The 24,799-nt window shown below is 45.0% G+C and overlaps 1 protein-coding gene across 3 annotated transcripts in view; it reads right to left on the bottom strand.

The window, feature by feature from the left end:
- The window catches only part of creb3l2 (cAMP responsive element binding protein 3-like 2), a 161,279-nt gene that overhangs the window by 101,626 nt on the left and 34,854 nt on the right, over positions 1 to 24,799 (bottom strand). For all 3 annotated transcript variants that reach the window (XM_070900697.1, XM_070900698.1, XM_070900699.1), the window contains exon 2: positions 11,646 to 11,853. In XM_070900697.1, coding sequence (XP_070756798.1) covers positions 11,646 to 11,853 — 208 coding nt within the window. The remainder of the gene's footprint in view (positions 1 to 11,645; positions 11,854 to 24,799) is intronic.

Here is a 24,799-nt window from a genome sequence, read left to right as displayed (position 1 = left end):
AGTGCTTCCCGCCGAAGCACTAAAGTATGGCGGAGAAGCACTAATGGCACAAATACATTACCTCATTTCTCTTATCTGGAAAGGAGAGCATGCCAGGAGATCTCAGAAGCGCCGTAATCGTGACCATCTTCAAAAAAGGGGACAAGTCCGACTGCGGTAATGACAGAGGAATCTACCTGTTGGCCATTGAGAAAGTCATCGCAAGAATCCTCCTCAGTCGTCTTTTCCCTGTGGCTGAAGAGCTCCTCCCAGAGTCCAATACGGATTCCCGTCCACTAAGGGGTACAATGGACATGATCTTCACCATGTGACAACGACAAGAGAAATGCAGGGAACAGCACCAACCCTGTACATGGCCTTCTTTGACCTCACAAAGGCCTTTGATACGGTCAACCGTGAGGGATTATGGAGCGTCCTCCTCCGTTTCGGCTGCCCCCAAAAGTTTGTCACCAACCTCCGCCTGCTCCACGATGACATGCAAACCATGATCCTAACCAACGGATCCACCATTGACCCAATCCACGTCCGGACCGGGGTCAAGCAAGGCTGCGTCATCAACACCAACGCTCTTCTCGATCTTCCTTGCTGCAATGCTTCATCTCACCCTTAGCAAGCTCCCCGCTGGAGTGGAGCTAAATTATAGAACAAATGGGAATCTGTTCAACCTCCACCACCTCTAGGCCAGATCCAAGGTCGTCCCATCCTGTCATCGAACTACAGTACGCAGACGACGTTTGCATCTGCGCACACTCGGAGGCCGAACTTCAAGTCATCATTAACACCTTCACTGAGGCGTACAAGAGCTTGGGCCTTATGCTAAATATCTGTAAGATAAAAGTTCTCTACCAACCTGACCCCGCCACACAGAACTGCCCCCCGATTATCAAAATCCACAACGAGGTCTTGGACAACGTGGACCATTTGCCATACCTCGGGAGACGACAGTCAGCAAGAGCAGACATTGACGATGAGGTCCAACAAGGCCTTCAGTGTGCCAGCACAGCCTTCAGTCACGTGAAGAAGAGTGCTTGAAGACCAGGACCTCAAATCTGGCACCAAGCTTATGTTCTACAGGGCAGTAGTGATACCCTCCCTACTATATGGCTCAGAGGACTATATAAAGCAGACACCTCAAAACGCTGAAGTACCACCACCAGCCTTGCCTCCGCAAGATCCTGCAAATCCATTGACAGGATAGACGCACCAACATCAGTGTTCTCGCTCAGGCCAACATCCCCAGCATCGCAGCACTGACCATGCTCGATCAGCTCCATTGGGCGGGCCACATCGTCCGCATGCCCGACACGAGACTCCCAAAGCAAACGCTCTACTCGGAGCTTCGACAGGGCAAACGAGCCTCAGGTGGGAAGAGAAAACGCTTCAAGGACACCCTGAAAGCCTCCTTGATAAAGTGCAACATCCTCACCGACACCTGGGGATGCCTGGCCCACGACCACCCAAAGTGGAGGAAAAGCATGTGGGAGGGCGCTGAACACCTCGAATCCCATCGCCGAGAGCAAATAGAAACCAAGCGTAGACGGTGGAAGGAGCATGCGTCAACCCAGGCTCCCCACCCCTCCTTTCCTTCAACCACTGTGACAGAGATTGTAGGTCCCGCATTGGACTCTTCAGTCCCCTGAGAACTCACTTTTAGAGTGCAAGCAATTCTTCCTCAACTCCGAGGGACTGCCTATGACGACGATGATGTTTTGGACAATTCTTCTCTGAGGAGGATATCATCATATCATCATAGGCAGTCCCTCGAAACAAGGATGACTTGCTTCCACACCAAAAAAGGATAAGTTCACAGGTGTTCCAATGAAGGCCTAAAATTCCAGGTCCTGAGCTACATCCTGAAGGGTGGAAGATGCCTGTGCTTGGATTTTTTTTAACGTGTGGTGGCCGTTGAACACCAGCCCCTCACGGGCTTGACAGAGCTAGGTCTTGGTCCAGTGGCAAGGATTACCCAAGACGACTGGAGACCAGCTCTAGCTGCATGGACCTAGTGCGCATGTGGATATCTGAACGGAATATATGGAATTAAGAACAGTAAAGTAAACGGGATATATGAAAATGTATAAGCCATGGAAGAATAGCTGGGAGAATGTCAGATTGCAAATAGTGCAACATCAGCTTAGCTAACAGTCTGTCTCAAGGTTTCAAGTCACTAATCCTGCCAATAATATATAATTGTAACATGAAATACATCTGCAGAATTGCAAGGTCTCAGTAAATAGTCACACCATTAGATTGAAACATTTGGAGGCAATACTTGAGCTTTCAAGAAGAACATCTCATATAGATTGACTAATGAGTGGCTGAGTTAGACTGTCAATCCATTTGTATTTTGTTATCTGATTTCAAAACTGTATAACTGTTAACGCTTTACGATGTAACTTCACCTATCCGTAGGGAGTGTGTACGCTCTATCCAGAGAGTATATCTTCTGTCTGATAGGTCTTACTGGCCGGTAATAAAGACTGCTTTGTTCAAAGCACAAGAGGTATTCGACTCAGTAATTTTACTGAACCAGATTGAGGTAAAAGAATCCAGGAATTAACATTTGGTGTCAGAAGTGGGATCTCAACGGACGACTGCCGAAAACTTGCGAATTAAGAGCCAGACTAGCCTTGGATGAGACGAGGGGAAAATGGCCACTGGAGTGAGTATGATTTCAATACTGCTCCAGTTTCCCCCGGTTTCAAAAGTCTGAGGAAAGTTTAGCCACTCGCTGGTTCTCAGGTAGTGTCTGAACGAGATCCAGGACAATCTGGTGAATACCTTTCAAACTTAGAATAGGGATAGAGATAGGGAAATTGCGCGATGATGCAAACCAAGCGGCGACTTGGAAAGGGAAAGATAGTTAGAGCTAGATAGGGATAGATGATCAATCATGGATCCAAAAAAATTAATAGGAAAGAAAAGAGACTCTTATGAATTTCTGTTTAAATGAGAAATGCTTCTGTGACTTTTACTGTAAAAAAAAAAGCCGGGGAGTTGTGGTTTGTTTTATCTCAAACAGAATGAAAGTTTGTTTTAACCCTTCGTAGTGTTGTCCTGTATGTGGGAAGTTTAAGAGTGTGAACCTTATTGAATTACGTATATTCGGATGATAAGTTGCGGAGCCAGGAAATGCCCAAAGGATAGATTTGTTAAAAAGAGAAAAAATTACATGGTCCCGGTGGTTTAAAAAAAAAGAAAAACTTGTTGAAAACAAACATTCAGAGAAGGCACAGCAAAACAACTGAGATGGATTCAAAAGGATTTTAAAAAAAAATTATATTAAATAACACGACCTTGAGGCTGGAACAATTGAGATAACGAAAAGCAGTCCACAGCCTACGTGCCAGACTTCTCTCTAGTTATAAAAAAAAAAGTAACGTACTAAATAGGTGCTGAAAGAAAAAAAAATGTTCTGAGATTTTAAATTATGAAAAATATAAAATCACTCCTGTCCAATTGGCAGAAAAACTCCATTAAATTAGGGCTTTCATTGACTGATTGAATTTAAACTGCGCAGTAACGTCAAAGGATAGGGAAATTTGGAGACTAAAATAAATTAATTGAGGCTCATAAGAAATCAAAATTAGAAAATTAGGCTCACAGGGAATAAAATGGGGATTTAAATAGAGGATAGGTGTTCAACTCAGGTACGACGTCGACCTTGTATATCACTTGGCCCGTCTAGGCTCTGATTGAATTTAAAAAAAAAACCCCGCAGCAACTCGGAAGGTAGGGCCGACGCGAACGCGCGGCCGAGAGAAGGGCCGAAGCGAACGCGCAGCGACGTAAACGCGCAGTGAAGCGAACGCGCAGTGACGTCAACGCGCAGTGACGTAGACGCGCAGTGACGCCGACGCGTAGTGACGCAGAGGCGCAGCAACGCGAATCGCGAAAGTCAGTGCTAATGGCAGTAAGTCTGTAAGTCTTAAGGTATTTAGAGTTTTAAGTTTAGTATTAAGATCGCACGGCTATGCGGACCGTGCGGTGATGCGGGTAATTTTGTAGATCGTGCGGCTATGCGGACCGTGCGGTGATGCGGGTAATTTTGTAGATCGTGCGGCTATGCGGACCGTCCGGTGATGCGGGTACGTGTTAGAAGTCTTTGTCTATTTTGTAGATCGCGCGGCTATGCGGACCGTGCGGCGATGCGGGTAAAGTAAAGTTAAAGTATCTTAACTCGCGCGGCGACGCGAGCCACGGGTCGACGCGGATTGCGCGGCGGCGTGAACTGCGAGGCAACGCGGATTGCGAGGCGACGTGAGCTGCGGGGCAACGCGGATTGCAAGGCGACGTGAACTGCGAGGCGACGTGGTAGTTTAGTATTAAGATCGTGCGGCGACGCGGACCGTGCGGTGATGCGGGTAAGTGTTAGATTTGGAGTTAGTTAAAGTCCGTGTTAGTTCTGTAAAGTCTGTGTCTATTTGTAAGTTTGTTTAAATTGCACGACGACACGAACGCGTAGCGACACAGTAATACGAGGGGCAGTGTGAAAATGGGAAATCAGTTAGATAAAACCACGGATGCGGATAGTCCGCTACAAAAGTTATGTGAGGAATTCCCTGAAAGAGCTGAAGACTTTAGAAAATTATCAGGAGCCCTGAACAAATTATTAGGGGATGACCAGTGACACTAGAAGCGTAGAGGTAAAAAAAAAAAGCACAGGGATTAATTTGGAGAAGGGGACGAGGAAAAGGGGATAAAAAAATTTAATTGCAACCTGGCGACATTATTGTCAGAAATTAAAAGATGCATCACTTCTATCAAGTTGGCAAACAATGCTATTAAATTAGGACTTGCATTGACAGAGGGAACACATGTTAAAACTGTAGACGTCTTTAAAAAAAAAGAATGAATGTGCGCACGAGAAACTTGCTAAGAGATCCTCTGGGACCTCTGAGAAAGGTATTGATCAACTACAAGTTAAAATGGCTGGCTTTGTGTTAACCGAGGCTGATGATGAAATTGATGAGTGGCCACTGACTCAGCGCCCAACGGCGCCTCCCGCACCCCCTGGCCTCTTGCTCCAGTCCTCTTCCCAACACCCTCCACCTAACACTCCAGTAAAAAAGAGTTAGGAACAACCACATATCACCAAAGCAACAAACCCAAACTGACTCCTCATCCTCTGATAGCGATTCGGATCCCCAGTTTACAAGCAATACAGCCGAAAGGACCAGATCTCACACTCGAAAGGGCAGAACTATATCTCAACATCACAAACAGTCCCGTAAATCTTCTAGTCAACCTACCAGTCCAAGTTGTGAAAGACATAGCAAACACCCCCGCCGATCGAGACACAGAACTGTCAAGCAGTCAGACAGCTCTGAAACATCCTCCGGCCTAGAAATGATTTCCAAGATCCCAAAGTCCCGACACCAATTCCCTGTCAGACCAATGCCAAACCCTGATGCACAACAAGCTGCAGACCACCTCTCTATAGATGTCTGTGATCTTCAAACAACTATTTGATTGCTCACGCTATCCGGACAGATGGAAAGGGCAGTTAGATATTATTGGCAGAAAAAGAAAGGGGAGGGGGGAGGTGCGCCCCCAACCCGGGTCAAAACTGAATACGTGACTAGAAAGGAAGAGCCATCTCGGGAGGAAGGATCAATAGAACCGCAGTGTTGCATACAGGATTGGATGGATAAGCAAGGATACGGTTATACTAAACAACCAAACGGCCCGAGCCCTGCTAATAAACCTCCCTATTGTCCCCGGCATGGTATGGGAAGAGGCCGGGACTGGGTAAGAGGAATTGACTGTTTTAATTGTGGGCAGGAAGGACATTGGAATAAAAATTGCCCCTACCGTCAGCATGGAAAAGGAAGAGGAGGAAGAGGAGGGGGGCAAGGGGGGAGAGGAAGATCTTACACTAACTTCTCCCAGAACAACCCCTTTGGTCAATTGTCCCCCGATTGACTACGCAGCTTGATTGTGCAGGGATCCTCCCCGGACGACGAACCCATTCTGAATGAGTGGCAACCCTTTTTGATAGATACGGGAGCCTTCATGTCTTCTGTACAATCAAAGCTTAAACTCCCTGCTTCTACTGAAACACAGGAACTTTCAGGATTCCTGGGACAAATCTCGACATTCCCAGTGTCAGAACCGGTTAAAATGGGTTACCAGGAAGAATCGGTGGAACATCGAGTTGTTATCACAACCAATCTGGACTGTAACTTGATGGCTAGAGACCTCCTTTGCAAATTCCAGTTGCATTTGGAGTGTGGAGATAATGGGATTATTGTAAAACAGGAAACCCTTAAGCGGCAGTATTATACCACTAGAACCCCTCAGTGGTGGTCTCTGGACCTGCCGCAGGCACCCTGTCACGTGACCCTAGCATACGATCCCAGTGGAAAGAATCAGGACCTGCAGAACTTTTATCAGGATCACGAAGGGGAAGTGAAGGGAATTTTATTAAGGGCTAGAGTGACTGGACTGGAAAGAGAGGCAGATTTTGTGGAAGTGGATAAGAATCTGTGGAAACAGCCCCTAACAATGGCACCGCATATTGCTCGTGAAGTATTAGCCCCTCACCATGCTAAGGATTTGGGAGTTATGGTACGCAAGGCCATAGATGAGGCTGACCCTACCAGCCGGGATGTGCAAATAAATCATGGCCGAACAGTCCAATTTAATGGGGACCCCGAGAAAGTATTAACAACTCTATGGCATCATACTGGCTTGGACATACCTGACTATGTGGATCCTCATGTGTGGGCAGAGGACCCCTCCGAAGTGGGTTATACTCCCATTAATTGAGATCCCAGTGCAGGGCAATGTGGACTGGCCCTCTATCCGACAGAACCCACTGAAATCACAGGCAATCCTAAACTGACTTTTCGGCACTGTACTGCAATTAATCCGGCCTGTTTTCTTACTGAGCCACCCCAAGATGAGGAAGAACCCAGTCATGATTGTTTATCTTTAATTTAAGAGGCCACATCAGTCAGGGAAGATTTAGTTGATGTACCAATGGAAGATCCAGACTGTATTCTTACTGAGCCAACCAAGATGAGGAAGAACCCAGTCATGATTGTTTATGTTTGTTCACGGAAGTACTTCTATTAATCCAGAAGATACACGAATCTCAGGATACGCCATAGTAAACCAGGAGAATCAGGTCTTGGAATCTGCTGCTTTGAAACCGCCTATTCTGCTCAACAAGCTCAACAATTCGCCCTCACCCAAGCCTGTATCTTGGCCAAAGATCTCAAAGTCAATATCTATACCGACTCTAGGTATGCCTTTGGGGTGGCGCATGATTTCGGACAATTATGGAAAAATAGGGGATTCCTAACCTCACAGGGGAATGAGATATCTCATAAACAGTTAGTATCTGATTTGTTGCAAGCCCTCATGTTCCCCAAACGCATTGCCATTGTACCAAGAGGCCAAACAGGCCTCTCGTGACCAACAGATGGTAGTGCCCAAAATTATGAGTCAGATTAAAAATCCTGCAAAGGATAAGTTAGCCTCGGAAAAAACCAATGCCAACCATCCAAGATGTTATAAAAGCACAGGGGGACGCTCCTGAAAAAGATAAACTGTTGTGGAAATATTATGCATGTACTTATGACAATGTTTCTAAACTCTGGACCACTCCCGCGGAACAGACTTGCATGTCTGACGAGTTGGCCTCATGGGTTATAGAATGTCTGCATTTTGCTACTCATTGTGGAGCAAGGACCACGAGTGACACACTTTTGGCTACTTGGTGGCACCCTAAACTCCAGGCGCTCACCCAGAACATCAGTAGTCGTTGCCTGGTTGGCCAGCAACATAATCCAGGGAAGGGAGTCCCCTGTGATTGGGGTAAAACGCCCCTACCCGAAGGTCCCTTTGAGACATTTCAGTTGAACTACATTGAGTTGCAAAAAGTTCAGTGTTACAGATATGTGTTAGTAATAGTAGATGTGTTTAGCAGATGGATTGAAGCCTACCCTAACCTGGACAATAAGACTCAGACTGTTGTTAAGGTGTTAATGAGGGAAATTGTTCCTAGATATGAGATCTCAGCTAGACTGATGACCACCTATGTTCTTTCTCTGACTCAGGCTCTGCGACTAGTTCACAACCAGGTTCAAGATGCTTACCCGAATAGTCCCTCGTGGCACCAGGGAAGTATGGATTCGGAAGGGATTAGAGCCACAATAGGAGGGGCCTTTTTAGGTGTCACTCACTACCCCTACTGCAGCCAAGGTTGAGGGGAAAAGTGCCTGGGTTCACCTGCACCACTGCAAGCTCATCACCATTTAAACAAATTTTGCTGGTTAGTCTAATTCCTGTTTCTGTTCCAGATCTCCTCCTCCCTATAGCTGAACAATGCAGTTGAAGGAGGATCAGTTTGAACTCTTACCTGTCAGACAGCCAAATACACTGACGGAAACCTGAAGGGAAACGTGAAAACAGAACTCTTTTTATCAGCTAAATAATTGGACTATTTATAAGATGAGACTGTGTCTGTATGCTACTGTCTGCATAATAGTGTTGATATATGACAGTTTTGGTGCACGGGAAGGAAGACAAAGGCGAGAGCTCCATGTAAACACCTTTTTGTTTATGTCTTACGTTTATGCGGAAAAAGGGCACTTCACTAGATGCTGGGTGTGTTCACATATCCCTATACATTCCAAAGGGGGAATTCCTTTGCGCACCGTTCCCCTGACCCTAACTGAGACTGTTAGATGGATTCAAAGAAACGATATTGGAACAGGTAGCTAACCGCACTGCTGAGGCTCTGGAGGGCATCACAGCTGAAATGGTAGCGATAAGGACCGTAGCATTACAAAACCGAATGGCCCTCGATTACCTGTTAGCTGAGAAAGGGGGAACGTGTGCCCTGATAGGATCTGAATGTTGCACTTACATTCCTGATAGTTCAGAAAACATAACCCACCTTGCCGATCACATAAGGAGGGAGGTGAAAAAGTTATCCACACCAGCAAAAGAACTTAGCAGGTTTGATTGGTTTCTGGGTGGATCTTGGAGATCCTATCTAATACATGGGGCAATTGTTCTCATCATAATAATTACCTGCTGTTTGATTGTTGGTTGCCTTAACCTCTGCTGTAAAGCAATGACAAGGTTAGCAGACCCTCTTGTGGTCAAGGGTTCCCGGGTTATGATCCAACAAACTAGAGAACTACTCAACAATGCAATACTCATAGAATGATCCTAAATGTTATCATAGAATGATAAAAGGGGGGATGTGGATATCTGAACGGAATATATGGAATTAAGAACAGTAAAGTAAACGGGATATATGAAAATGTATAAGCCATGGAAGAATAGCTGGGAGAATGTCAGATTGCAAATAGTGCAACATCAGCTTAGCTAACAGTCTGTCTCAAGGTTTCAAGTCACTAATCCTGCCAATAATATATAATTGTAACATGAAATACATCTGCAGAATTGCAAGGTCTCAGTAAATAGTCACACCATTAGATTGAAACATTTGGAGGCAATACTTGAGCTTTCAAGAAGAACATCTCATATAGATTGACTAATGAGTGGCTGAGTTAGACTGTCAATCCATTTGTATTTTGTTATCTGATTTCAAAACTGTATAACTGTTAACGCTTTACGATGTAACTTCACCTATCCGTAGGGAGTGTGTACGCTCTATCCAGAGAGTATATCTTCTGTCTGATAGGTCTTACTGGCCGGTAATAAAGACTGCTTTGTTCAAAGCACAAGAGGTATTCGACTCAGTAATTTTACTGAACCAGATTGAGGTAAAAGAATCCAGGAATTAACACGCACGCATAACGCAGCGTGGGCTGGCCAGTGCTGCCCCTGGGTCCCTGGCCCCGAACTCATGCCTCTCTTGGGCCCTGATCACGTCCCTCCAGTCTCTCGCCTTGCTAACTAAAGTAATCTTGCTTTGCTTCACTGCATGCATCAACACAATAAAGGCACCAACCATAAATGTGCCATGCACTTCGAGGAACTCTACTTTGGTTAGAAATAGGGGCCAATAAAGTGGTCCATATAATATACCGGGACCATCACAGGAGTGGGATCAGAAAAAATAAAAATCACAGTATAGGGCTGCTGGTTGCCCAAACATTGCTGCCATTTTTAACCTTCCAACAGCTGCAAGGGACGTGCACCCCTTTTGTGGATTTGGCCATTGAAGGCCGAAAAGAAATGTAGGAAAAATTAAAGGTTGCCTGTTATTAGGGAAAGGCCAGCAGCAAGTTCCACCCTCCCAAATGGCCATTAAACTGTGGTTTTAGTTACACTATAAGGAAATCCCCTAAATTAAACTGGGTCCTTAATGGGACACGTGGAAGAGAGATGCAGTGCATATGATGTATGGTATGCCTCAAGCTTCACACCTGATAATATGGGGAATCAGCACCATAGTGCATAGCTTTAATTCTTTTCCCTTCTGTTTATGCCAAGTTGGAGCCCTTTAAATGGCTGTTTCAATGCTTCAAATTCTGTGCTTAGTGTGGAAGCTCTCAAAAGCAGCCGGTTATCCATTTGGGAGCTTGCCACAGATAAGTAATTTGGGTAAAATGCAGAAATTCTAATTGGAACAGTTGTGTATTACAAGCCAATGGGATCTCCTGCAACCTGCCATTCTTGCTGGGTGTGACATCAGAGAACAATGAAATATCCTTACATTTCACAGAACTGCTGGTAATATATGCTGCCCACAACAGCTGCTAAATCTCTATAAAGATGGACTTTACTTCGACATTAAACATGTCATAAAGTTGTATTGCCCTTCTTCTTTGTGATAAAGGAGGAATGGGAAGGAAATAGTAAATAAAAATCAGTTTGTTTATTGGCCAACTGTGGGCAAACATAGTGAAACAAAAATCAATGTTCCTGGTGATATTTCTCTCTCAGACTGGAAAAAATTTACTACTGGAATATATCCCATTTAGTATCCTGGCCAAGAATCAGCCCTGCTTAACCTTGGTAGATAACCAGTTTGGAACATCATCATTCTTCAAATGTGAGCCTAGACAATGAGTTGAACAGGTTATTCAAACAGCTTAGTCCAATCCTGTCCTTATCCAAGGACGGCACTCATATGCACCAACGGCAGGGGACACTGGATATCAGGAAGGGGAATCTCGTTCGATTTTCTCCTCGTTAACCCAGGGCACCCCCCCAACCTGAGGTCAATTATGGGACCCCCTACCAGGAGTCCAGCTGAGATTAGCCAACTTAGCAAAGACCTGAATTTGTACCTGGTCTTTTTGGTCTCTTGTAGCTCAACTATTCACTCCTGCAGGCCCCTTTTGGATTGGAATCTAGTGCTTTACTCGTACATGTACGTGACCTTGTCTGAATGGAATCAAGGATAGTACCACTACATCTACAAAGCCCCCTATAAATAGTAATGCGGGGATTTACTGCTGGAGCTACCAGACCCATTTTGAATGGAATCCACAGCCCTACCAGACACTCCCTGATTGGAATAAATCTCCAATTTATTTTCATGTGTCGAAATATTCACAACAAAGTAGAGTCAGATCATTTAAAATAGCTCTAATTACTAAACAAAAATACAATGTAACTTCCAATACAAATCAAAATAGGGTGCTGTATTCATTTCTTTTTTAAATGCTTTTAAGTACAAACCAAAACCTGAAACAAACACAACATATAAATACCTTCACTAAAGTCATCTTCTGTCGAGATGTGCGTGAGTGGGGACTGTGGCCGGGAGTCACCTGCCAGGGAGTAGCTGTGCTCAGCCTGAATGTGTGGAGTGGGTGAGAGCTCTGCATCCATCAGCTCACTTTTATCAGAAAGAAAAGGATCGTTGAAGAGGTGGCCCAGCATATCCTTGGAAAACTCATCCAACATCTCCGTGAAGTGCTGAGGAAATATGCAAGAGAAAAAACAAAGTTTGAAACTTGGGATTAGGCACAATAACCAAGGCTGTAAAGTTTGCCATGGTAACATTTTCAGGAAAAAAAAATCATTATCATGGTTAAAAACTGTGAAAAATCTAAAAGAAGTTATGTATAACTTTTCTTTCTAATGCTGGTTGTGTTGGGATATTGTATTTGAGTACTCTGCTTCCTTCTGGCAGATGACTTGGGGTGATGGTTGCAAGACAGTGATTCAGCATTCCTGTGCAAGCCTTGCAACGCTTCTTTGGGATGAGGGTGTGAGAGGAAATTGTTGTTGAGAACAAGTTCAGTCATTTTACTGATGTGTAGGTGGGTACTGGTTGGGAGAAATGGCTGCAGGGTTCAAGCCCTACAGGTTTACATGTGCATTCCAACTGTAGAAGTCAGAAGATCAGGTAGGTGTCTTTGCGAGCACTGTATCTGCTTTTGTGAACTGACTGCTTCCTTCAATCCAATGTAATTTAAAAAACTATGAGGAAAGGCAATAGAAAATACAACATTTGTGCCATACAAGTGCCAGGCAATGACCATTTCCAACAAGAGAAAGTCTAGCCACCTCCTCTTGACATTCAATGACATTACTGTCATTAAATCCCTCACCATCAAAACCCTGGGGGTGGGGGGGGAGGGGTCACCATTAACCAGAAACCTAACTGGACCAGCCACATAAATACTGAGCAGGTTGGAGGCTGGGTATTACCTGCAGCGAGAGAATTACCTCCTGACTTCCCAAAGCCTTTCCACCATCTATAAGGCACAAGTCAGGAGTGTAATGGAATACTCTCCATTTGCCTGGATGAGTGCAGCTCCAACAACACTCGAGAAGCTCAACACCATCCAGGACAAAGCAGCTGCTTGATTAGCTCCCCATCCACCACCTTAAACATTCACTCCCTCCACCACCGGCGCACCGTGGCTGCAGTGTGTACCATCTACAAGATGCACTGCAGCAACTCACCAAGGCTTCTTCGACAATGTTATGTATTTGCTTCATGAATTCTTTTCTTAAGAATTCATAGGAGCACATTACTATTAAGAACTGTTTTGGATCGATAATAATAGACTCAGGTTCGGGATCTGGATGAATGTTAAATTAGAGACAAGACAAATGAAGTAAAGAATAAGATACCGTTTACTGAGAGAAAAGAAACAGATTAATACAGTTTACGAAGAAAAGAGAAGAATGATAAGATGCAACAACGCTCATGGCCTTCAGCCCGTCAGGAACTCCACAGCGACGGCTGGGCTGGAGCATTGGGGGTCCCGGCACCGCTCGCGAATCACGGTCCAAGGTGAAGTTCAAAGAGCTACGGGACAGTGCTATACCTTTATACTATCAAACAAACATACTATTGAACAAAACATGGGTGCATGTGGCTTATGGCCAACTCCTAATCTAACCTAATAAGGTCCCAGGTGCTTGTTCACAAAGCATGAGATCTTGAGGCACCGACCGTCTTATAACAAGCTGGTGTGCGTCCCAAGGTCGCTTCTCTCTCTCTCTATAGCAACAACATTCTACGGGGCATGGGACAGAGACACACTGTAAATGACTAAATATCATAATTAACCCTATGTGATTAACCCTATACAATACAATCCACCCTTGATATTTAGACATTCTAAGTAATATAATCAAGTTGAAGGCGTAATGCATCAGTTACACGTTGAGTATGCGCAAGCAACGCCCGCAATCTACACCTAAGAATACATACAAGCAGTAATAACGCGACGAGTAAAACAACGATAGGATGTATGAACAGCTTCAAAGCGGCGGATGTTTTTGGGGACCATCCGTAAAAGATGTCCCACCAATACAATCCTTGATTGTCTTGCGTACGATCAGTGTTAGCTAACTGCCACCCTGTACGGCCATCCCATGCTGTGTTTGAGGATGGAAGTAGCACAGTCACAGATAACGAGACACAGACTTGCCAGCACGAGTTGGTAAGTCGCTATTTTGGGCAGAATTCCTGTGGGAGGAAGCATAAGTATATTAATTTCAGTCTCGTTTAGTCAATTTACCCTTGTCAACACAGAGAGGAATACCTTGACCAGTCAGGAGCACCCAATAATTGTTTCCTTCTCCTTTCGCTAAGATTTCCCCTGCTTGTAGGGGTTTCTGGGGGTACTGCACCCACACTTTTCCTCCTTCACAAACTGTGTCCTGAGTCTGATTTTCTTTTTCAATAGTAGGGACACTAACTTTGCCTAACATGTGGCTTATGGGAGCTCCCCCCCGTAATGGTCGGTGATTCAGATTGCGCACTGCTTGTGGTAAGACCTTTAACCATCCTTGCAATGTGTTAGTGGGAGTTAATATTTTAATCTGTTGCTTAAGTAGTCCATTCATGCGTTCTATTAACCCTGCAGCTTGCGGATAGTAAGGTATGTGAAACATCCAATAGATCCCGTTGTCTACCACCCACTGTTGCACTGTTTGACCTGTGAAGTGCGACCCATTATCGGACTGTACTTCTGTTGGCTCAACGTAGTATGTGATTAAATTCTCCAGTCCTTTAATCGTACTTTGTTGATTCGCTTTAGTCACTGGATAAGCTATCAAAAGTCCAGAACAGGTATCAACAGCAGTGAGCAAATATTGGAACCGTTGTTGCAATGGTAAAGGTCCTACATAATCAACTTGCCATATTTGTGCTGGCTGAGTCCCTCTCTTAATATGGGCACCGGGTTGTCGTTTTAGGGGAAAATGCTTCACCTTTTGACAAATTTCACAGGTGTTTATGATCTGTTTAACACCGTTCGTAGTAAAATGTAACCCCCAATTTCGTGCCCATTGTATCATATCCTGAATGCCCAAATGTCCAGATTTGTGGTGAGCCCACTTGCCGATTCCATATTCTTCCTCTTCCGCCTCTTTGACAGCCCATACCGGGCTATATTATCAACGGTGTTATTATATTAAGAGGTCTTTGAAGTGTTTTTCATGTGAGCGTCCACATGATAGTTATTTTCATCTTCTGGGCTTTGGATCATATTTGTTCCCATAGGTGCTTTCCCCACAAGTCTTTCCCAATTATGTTCATGCCAGTTTCGCATCCAGCTCGCTATGCCATTGGCTACTGCCAATGAGTCAGTATCTATGTGTACTTGTTGCTGTTCCTCTTCTAACGCAAGGATTACAGCTGCTAGTTCTGCTTGCTAGCTGGAGCCTCCCATGCCCTCATCATGCACAATTGTCTGGGTTTTTGGATTGAAGGCAGCGGCTCGCCATCGCCGAAGGCCGTTTCGCCAGACTGCTGAGCCATCTGTGAACCAGGCATGGCTGCGTTCTTCAGGTGTTAACTGTTCAAAAGACACGCCCCAGGAGATCGGCGACTCTTGGGTTAAACTGACAGATGACTGCGTAAGTTCACTCTCAGCTGTTTGTGGGTATTCAGCCACATGCTCATGTAGTCGGGTGATTCCTTCTTTTCCTTTACTTGCTCTGTCTGCGATATACCATTTCCAGCGCACTATGGAGCTTTGCTGCGCTCGGCCGACCTTGTGTGTCTCATTTTCTGAGAACCCAGGATAATATGGGTAGGTCTGGTCTTAAACTAACTTTGTCGTCCCCTGTCTGTCCTTCTGTTCCTGTTAGGGCCCAATAACATGCTAATAATTGTTTCTCAAATGGAGTGTAACGAGTAGCAGCATGTGTCAATTTTCTGGACCAGAACCCTAACGGTATGCGAGTGCCACGTTGAACCTGCCACAAACTCCATACTGCAGTATCATTGGTAACAGATACCTGTAGCTCAAAAGGCTGCCTAGGCACTCGCGGGGCTAGGGGTAAAGCTTGAGCTACGGCTTCTTTGGCTGCATCAAAAGCCATCTGTGGTTCCTTTCTCTACTCGAAGTGGGTCTTTTTATGTGTTACGGCATACAGCGGTTTCCTTGTGTCTCAGTTTTATTCGTGGGGGTGGCCATTTCTTGAATTTTATTCTTCACAGGCTCGGGTATGATGCACTCACCCAGGGCTTCTGACACCAATGCCTCGGTGGGACCCCTTATTAATACATCATTGATGTAGTGTGCCAGTGAGACATTAGGAGCCAACGTGCACATGTCCAGGTCCCGGGCCACCAATCCGTGGCATAGGGTAGGGCTATGTAGGTAACCCTGAGGTAGGTGTTTAAACGTGAATTGCCTCCCTTCCCAAATGAATGCAAACTGGTCCTGGGATTCTTCCGCTATTGGAATGGAGAAAAAGGCATTGGCCAGGTCAATTACCGCATACCACTCCGCACCTTCTTTAGACAGCCGCTCTGTTATAGTTACTGCATCTGGGACAGCGGTTGCCAGGGGAGGGGCAAATTTGTACAGTTGTCGGTAGTCCACAGTCATCCTCCAACTTTTGTCAGGTTTCTGCATCGGCCAAACAGGGCTATTGTAGGGGAACGCTGCATGTCTAATGATACCCGCCTCCAAGAGCCCTTGATGGTTTCTTTGCATCCCCCCGGTATTCGGTACTGTTTCATAGTCACTAGACGCGATGGCCGTGGTATTACCACTGGTTCCCACTTTGCTCCCCCTGCAATCAAAGTGATCGCCCGTATCCTGAATGAGAATCGGCCGAACGAGGTGTTGTGTGTGGTTCCCTTTAAAAGGTCCATCCCAATAATATGTTCCTTTACTGCCGATATTAAGACCATTACCCAGCGCGGAGGCCCATTTCCCAACACCATTCTGATAGTTGTTCTGACAGCGGGCGCTTCTGCCCCTCCGAACCCATTAATCATCATACGGGTCCCTGTGTGTTTCCTAGGATTTCCATGGATAATAGTAACTTCTGCCCGTGTCTAGTAAAGCCACATCTCTTTGTATGTTTCCCCCCCCCCACCAATGTATCGTAATCGGAATGTGTGGCCACAGATCCCCGGGAGCTTGAGTTGATGTGGTTCTAACGGGGGGTACTCCCGGGTCCCGGCCACACCCCTAGTCGAGGGGATTACTAGCCTGCCACAGCTCTTCAATGTTGGGGTATAGGCTAGCGGGAGGTGGTTTCTCCACATCCGCAGACTTATCGCTATCCGACTTAGTCTCTCTTACCTCCCTCCTTTCACCCTTCTCTGTTCCCGGGACACAGTGTTGCTTCCACATGGAATCCCAACAGGAGCGATGTATTCTATCAATTTTTTCCTTGGGGACCCCTGCCTTCAGTAAAGCCGCGAACATGTCTCTCCGCGTAATTCTTTTTTTTGTCTTTCCTGACCCTGTACCTTTCCCAGAGGTCGAACCTTGTTGCTGGTCCCGATCCCCCTCTATATTAGCCGTTCTCGACTCTCGCACACTATCTTCTGCATCCTCTAACTGTCCTAACAATAGGCAAGCGTGCCCCACCCACTGCCCTTGGGCTGGTCCCAATAATGCGAGTAGCGCACCCCTCATCATAGAAGGGCCACTCTTCATCAGCCTGCTCCGCATTCCTGCCGTAAAGAGCTCCTGATCTGGCCCCCCATATGGTTGGTGATATATTCCTCCCTGTGTTGCCATGTTGCGCAACTGTATCGCAACCTCCGTCATAGTATTCCAAGGTTTTACTTCCCCTTCCCAATCAACGGCAGAAGGATATTTTTGCCGGACCCCTGTAGTAACATGTCCCATAGCGAACTTGTGCCCTGGACATTCCGTAGTACTGCTGTGATAAAGTGGTCCGTAGTCATAACCCCGAAGAGTTAAGAAAAATGGGGACCAAGTATTACGCCTGATGCTCCCTAGTCCCAAATCCGGGTTAGCCATTCTGACAATGATTCCCTGGGTTTTTGACGAAATCAAGACCTTATTTCTTGTAACTCACTAGTGAAGTCACGCACCCCTCTAGTGGTTACCGACTGTTCCCCATCTTGCTGTTTCGTCTTATTTGTCATAAGAGGTCTAGCTTCCGTGCCCGGAGCATATGGGGGAAGGTTTTTAATTTCCTCCCGTTCCTCCACCCCTCCAGCTGTCCACTCATATTCTGAGTCAAAGGAGTACCAGATATTTTTCCCAGCTTGTATACATTCCCCACATGATTTTGCATTGGCTTTTAACACTCACTGGGGTCTGATTGAGCAAGTCCAAACCACATGCAGCAGCAAATCAGTGCAGTACAAATGATATATTTCAAATCCATCTGTAATTTCAGTGATCTGGCTTTCTTTTTATTTTGTACTGTTGCCAGATGGCATATTAAAGTTTCTGATTGTTCAGTGACCATGTCCGCCCCCTCTTGTGCAGTGCGGACCGCTTCAGTCAGGGTCGAGTTTTGACTTTCCAAAACCTCAAAAGCTGTTTTTAACTGTAGGTTTTCTGCCTCACTTTCCTTAAGTTGTTTACACATCGCCCTTAAGGCTATCAACAAAATCCATCCAATTTGTGGGGGACTATTTTTCTCCTGTGGGAAGCCCGCTTCCTCCAGGAGAGACAGTACCGCATGGGATACGGCTCTATCTTTGTTCTGTTCCAATAACGGCATATCCCCATGTTGCGGGGGTCCAAACGGGTTAGCACCTTGGCAAGAGAGCCAAAACCCTCATCCCTCATGGCCCACCCTGGTATTCTATACTTCTCTCCCGCAGGAGGAGACTGCTTCTTGTCTTTTCTCAAACATTTTACTAGATCCTATTCGTGACACCAAAATGTTTTGGATCGATAATAACAGACCCAGGTTCGGGATCTGGATGAATGTTAAATAAGAGACAAGACAAATGAAGTAAAGAATAAGATACTGTTTACTGAGAAAAGAAACATTAATACAGTTTACGAAGAAGAGAAGTATGATAAGATGCAACAACGCTCATGGCCTTCAGCCCGTCAGGAACTCCACAGCGACGGCTGGGCTGGAGCATTGGGGGTGCCGGCACCGCTCGCGAATCACGGTCCGAGGTGAAGGTCAAAGAGCTACGGGACAGTGCTGTACCTTTATACTATCAAAAAAACATACTATTGAACAAAACATGGGTGCATGTGGCTTATGGCCAACTCCTAATCTGTAAGGCCCCAGGTGCTTGTCCACAAAGCATGAGATCTTGAGGCGCCGACCGTCTCATAACAAGCTGGTGTGCATCCCAAGGTCGCTTCTCTCTCTCTCTATAGCAACAACATTCTACGGGGCATAGAACAGAGACACACTGTAAATGGCTAAATATCATAATTAACCCGATGTGATTAACCCTATACAATACAAGAACTATTAACAAAGTTTTAACAATCACACTACACATTACCAGTTCATCAACTAGGCTCACAACTGCATACCTCATCGTGGATGACCGAGACCCAACTGACTGGGGTTTTGGAGTCTTGTGGACATCACATGACTAGCTAAGCCACTCACAATGCAACAGCTCTACAAACCTGTGAGCTTACTCACGGGTGCATATCTTACAGTCACAGCACCTCCCAAACCTTACAGTCACAGCACCTACCACCTAGAAGGACAAGGGCAATATGTGCATGGGAACAGCACCATCTCCAAGTCACACACCATCCAGACTTGGAAATATATCACCATTTCTTCATCGTCGCTGGGTCAAAATCCTGGTACTCTCTCCCCAACAGCACAGTGGGACTACCTTAGAATCATAGAAGTTTACAGCACGGAAGGAGGCAATTTCGGCCCATCGTGTCCGTGCCGGCCAACAAGAGGCTAGCCAGCCTAATCCCACTTTCTAGCTCTAGGTCCATAACCCTGCAAGTTACGGCACTTCAAGTGCACATCAAAGTACTTTTTAAATGTACTGAGGGTTTCTACCTCTACCACCCTTTCAGGCAGTGAGTTCCAGACCCCCACAACTCTCTACGTAAAGAAACTTCCCCTCAAATCCCCTCTAAACCTTCTACCAAATACTTTAAATTTATACCCCCTGGCTGTTGACCCCTCTGCTAAGGGAACTATATCTAGGCCCCTCATAATTTTATACACCTCAATGAGGTCTCTCTCAGCCTCCTCTGTTCCAAGGAAAACAAAACCCAGCCTATCTAATCTGTCCTCATAGCTAAGATTCTCCACTCCCAGCAACATCTTCGTAAATCTCCTCTGTACCCTCTCCAGTGCAATCACGTCCTTCCTGTAATGCGGTGACCAGAACTGCATGCAGTACTCCAGCTGTGGCCTAACCAGTGTTCTGTACAGTTCAGTCATAACCCCCCTGCTCTTGTATTCTATGCCTCGGCTAATAAAGGCAAGCATTCCGTATGCCTTCTTAAACACCTTATCTACCTGGCATGCTACCTTCAGGAATCTGTGGACATGCACTCAAAAGGTCCCTTTGTTACTCTACACTTCTTAGTGTCCCACCATTTAATGTGTATTCCCTTTCCTTGTTAGCCCTCCCCAAATGCATTACCTCACACTTCCATTAAGTGGATTAAATTCCATTTGCCACTGTTCTGCCCACCTGACCAGTTGATTGATATTTTCCTGCAGTCCGCAGTTTTCTTCTTCATTATCAACCACTTTAGCCGATTTTAGTATCATCTGCAAACTTTTTAATCATACCCCCTATATTCAAGTCTAGATCATTGATACATACCACAAAAAGCAAAGGAACTTGTGCTGAGCCTTGCAGAACCTCACTGGAAACATCCTTCCAGTCACAAAAACACCCATCAACCATTAACCTTTGCTTCTTGCCTCTGAGCTAACTTTGGCTCCAACTTGCTACTCTGCCCTGGATCCCATGGGCTTTTACTTTCATGATCAGTCTGCCATGTGAGACCTTATCCAAAGCTTTGCTAAAATCCATATACACTACATCATACACATTGTCCTCATTGAATTTTTCGAGGAGGTAACCAAGAGGGTCAATTAAGTTAGTCAGACACAACCTTCCCTTAACAAATCCGTGCTGACTGTATTGTTGTTCTGTGTACTAAATACTTTTTTTTGAAAACGTCCCACTATTTTCTTTAAGTTTACCTCTTCAAATCTCAGCCCTGCTAAACATGTCCAGCTTCCATCTCATGTTTTTTGAAGTCAGCCTCACTTAAGTTTAAAAGTTTGGTTTGCATTAACTAGAGTTAGCAGGGGATCGGGCGGAAAAGGGGTGTTGAGTTCGAGGAACAGCCATGATCTCATTGAATGCAGGCTTGAAGGGCTGTATGGCCTGCTCCTGCTCCTAATTCTTAAGTTATTATGTTGCAAATGGCAAACATATAAAGTTAGCACTCAGTGGCCTGTGTATAACTAAAGCGAGCAGCAAATGGCCTGTGTATAATTAGAGCAAGCAACGAATGGCCTGTGTATAACTAGAATTTGCTGCAAGTGGCCTACATCCAACTAGAGTTCACAGCAAATGGCCTGTATATAATGGGAACTAGCATCGAATACACTTGATGCTAATCTTATTTATTTACTCATAGTGCAATGGTCCTAATTCAGTCAGGATTTGCTCATTCTATTTGGAACTATGTTTCTAGTTTTACTGAGATAAGTTAATTAAGAATGGGATTTATTTTCCCAGTGATCTGCAAAACTAAGCCTTTTTGTTATTTAAGCCTTTTCACAAATTGGGTATCAATTAAATCAGACTCCATGCGACATCAAACACACACAGACGCCATATAATTAACCATGCAAGTGTCTTTCATATATTGAAGCTACACTGTCCACAGTCCTGCCAAAATTAAAAAAAATGAACATGAGCAGATAAAAGCCAGTGAACTTCTGAAACATTTTGTTCCTAGTGCCATTCATTCTAAAGATATTAAAGTTTTTTTCGGCCAATGTCAGGAGTGTAGGTGATGTAATCACCAGACTGGCCTCAACACGTCAAGTAAAAAAGGAAAGACTTGCCTTTATACAACACCTTTCACAACCACCGGATGTCTCAAAGCGCTTTACAGCCAATGGAGTACTTTTTGGAATGTAGTCACTGTTGCAATGTGCGAAACGCAGCAGCCAATTTGCGCTCAAGCAAGCTCCCACAGACAGCAATGTGATAATGACCGGACAATCAATCTTTTTTGTCATATTGATTGAGGGATAATTATTGGCCAGGACACCGGGGATAATGCCCCTGCTCTTCCTCGAAACCGTGCCATGGGATCCTCAACATCCACGTGAGCGAGTTGACAGGGCCTCAGCCCAACGTCTCGCCTGAAAGACGGCACCTCTGACAGTGCAGCACTCCCTCAGCACTGCACTGGAGTGTTAGCTCAAGTCCCTGGAGTGGGACCTGAACCCACAACCTTCTGACTCAGAGGCGAGAGTGCTACCCACTGAGCCACAGCTGACACTGCTGGTGGGGTTGTCAACTCTGGTTGGACGTATTGCTGGAGGTTCCATCACGTGACCTCCCATCTCCATCCTGGTGGGTTGTTAACCCGAGCTTCAGGGCCTGGCCTGGCCTATGACCAGCAGGTACCCAAGAGCAAAGTACACATGTTCTGTGAAAACATCTAACTCATGTTCCTAAAAACGGGCCCTTACTACTCAAGCGTGGATATCGTCCTGGGCAACGGCACTACAAGGACATTCTTGTAACCAGCAGAGAGGCATGGCACTTTTAGAGGAAGTCAGAGTTGATGGTTAAATTACAAATCTTTCATTTATTTAGCTTCATCAAAAAGAACTGTCCCAAAATTAAAGGAAGCAATGGAAGCTGAGCCATTGGAAAAGTTTGGAAGATCAAAAATTTAATCGGGGGAAAGTTTTAGAGAGGGTTTTAAAGGTAAAGAGTGAGGTAGAGGCAGCAGGACTTAGGAAGTTCGAAATAGTAGGACCAAGGCAGCTGAATGATGGAGCAGACAGGAGGGTGAGAGGCTACATTGAGAGGATCAGAAAGGGACATTAGGCTAGAGTGGGGTGAGGCCATGAAGGGAATTGTGGTCGTGGACGAGTATTTTAAATTTGATGTGATAAATTTGATTGGGGGACAGGGAGCCAGTATAGGTCAGTGAGGATGGGATGACGAAAGCAGAATTTAGTGCAAGTCAGGATGTGGGCAGCAAAATAGAATCATAGAAGTTTACAGCACAGAAGGAGGCCATTTCAGCCCATTGTGTCCGCGCCAGCCAACAAAGAGCTATCCAGCCTAATCCCACTTTCCAGCTCTAAGTCCATAACCCTGTAGGTTACAGTACTTCAAGTGCACATCCAAGTACTTATTAAATGTGGTGATGGTTTCTGTCTCTACCACTCTTTCAGGCAGTGAGTTTCACATCAAGGACTGCAGCGATTCAAGGCGGCGGCTCACTATCACTTTCTCAAGGTTAACTCGGGATGGCCAATAAATGCTGGCCTTCCCACCGATGCCCACATCCCCGAATGAAAAAAATATCATAAAAGCAGCACTTTCATAGGAGCAGAACTCATTTCATGAAAATTCACATTTGAGCAATGGAGTAAATGGCAGTAGTGCAAAATGGTCCATAACGAATCAGCAGCCTGTTTTGCAACCAACCCAATTTTCTTTTCCATTGAAGTAAATGAATCGGGTTGGGTGCAAATTGGAGTGCCGATTCATTATGGCTGGTTTTGTGGTACTGCCAAATACCAATTTCACCTGCATAGAATCGCTGCCACAATATATGCAATGCCTAAATTCAGTACTTCACCTCACCTCACCAGGAACAAAAGACATTTGGCAAATAATCTTATATTTAGTTTAACATTTGTAGATGCTGGATCCCCAAGATAATTTAACTGGAAAATAGAATACTTATTTGAATTGGCACAAAAATTAAACACATTAAATTGTAACAATGTTCTTTTATTTTACTGGAGGCCCAATGTACTTGGCCACACAATGCGGCAGTGTAATCTATAACTGAAACACACAAAGCATGCATGTCACAGCGCCCGTGTCAAATCCCGAACTGGTAACAGAAAACTATTGCATCACCTATTGTACACCAGCCTAGCCACAAAGTCTTAATGCTAGCAGTGAATAATGTGATGACATACAACTGTAAAACTTCTGGATAAGTATCCGGATATGTATGCTAGGTTTTACTAGACACACAACCTGATTGCGATTACCCACTAGTTAGGTTTAAATAAATAGTGATGGAAGACAAATTTTACTTCCTTACTACTGGCCTTTTCTACTATACTGCAAGTGAAAGAAATTAGTATTCCTTCCCCAGTCCAAAGCACCCCTGGAAGTACTGTTCTGTAAACTGTGCAAACCATTGTCTAACAGGAGGAAATAATTCATGGGACATTGGCACCAGTTCTGAGACAGGAAGGAGTTGTACCGATGGGACGGGCTCCACCTGAACCGGGATGGGAACTGTGTCCTAGCGGAAAGGGTAGATAGGGAGGTAGCAAAGGCTTTAAACTTGTAACATGAGGGGGAGGGATCTACAAGAAAGGTAACCAGCCTAAATATAAACAAAATAGAAAAAAAGAGCACAGAAAAGAATAATGTAAAGGAAGACATTGATGGCAAGGGAAAAAAAGAGTTCTAGAACAGGAGTCTAAAAAGATGGTTAAATATAAAGTGAGAGGAAATCCTATTAAAAATGAATTAAACTGTTTGTACAGCAATGTACATAGTGTTTGTAATAAAACAGGGGAGCTGGAGGTAATCATGCTTTGCAAGGAACCAGACAAAGTAGGGATTACTGAGCCATGGCTAAGGAAAAATCAGGACTGGAAATTAAACATTGCAGGGTATAACATATTTAGAAAAGATAGAGGGGGAAAAGAGGGAGAAGGGGGAGGTGGAGTAGCTGTACTGATGAGGGATAACATCATGGCAGCAGAAAAAAGTGACACAGCTATCAGCAAGTCATAAATAGAATCCATATGGATAGAGATAAAAGATCGTAAAGGATCAATCAATCACACTAATAGGTGTAGTCTGCAGAGCACCTAATAGTGGAAGGGGGGGGGGGGGGTGGAGAAATAAATACACAGGCAAATTAGGGACATGAGTAAAAAACATAGAATAATCATCATGGGAGATTTCAACTACCCT

Source organism: Pristiophorus japonicus, chromosome 15, assembly GCF_044704955.1.
Source record: "Pristiophorus japonicus isolate sPriJap1 chromosome 15, sPriJap1.hap1, whole genome shotgun sequence".
In the NCBI taxonomy this organism is placed as follows: Eukaryota; Metazoa; Chordata; class Chondrichthyes; family Pristiophoridae; genus Pristiophorus; species Pristiophorus japonicus.
The sequence above is the reverse complement of the archived record's forward strand: the minus strand, read 5'-3'. Positions and strand labels throughout refer to the sequence as shown.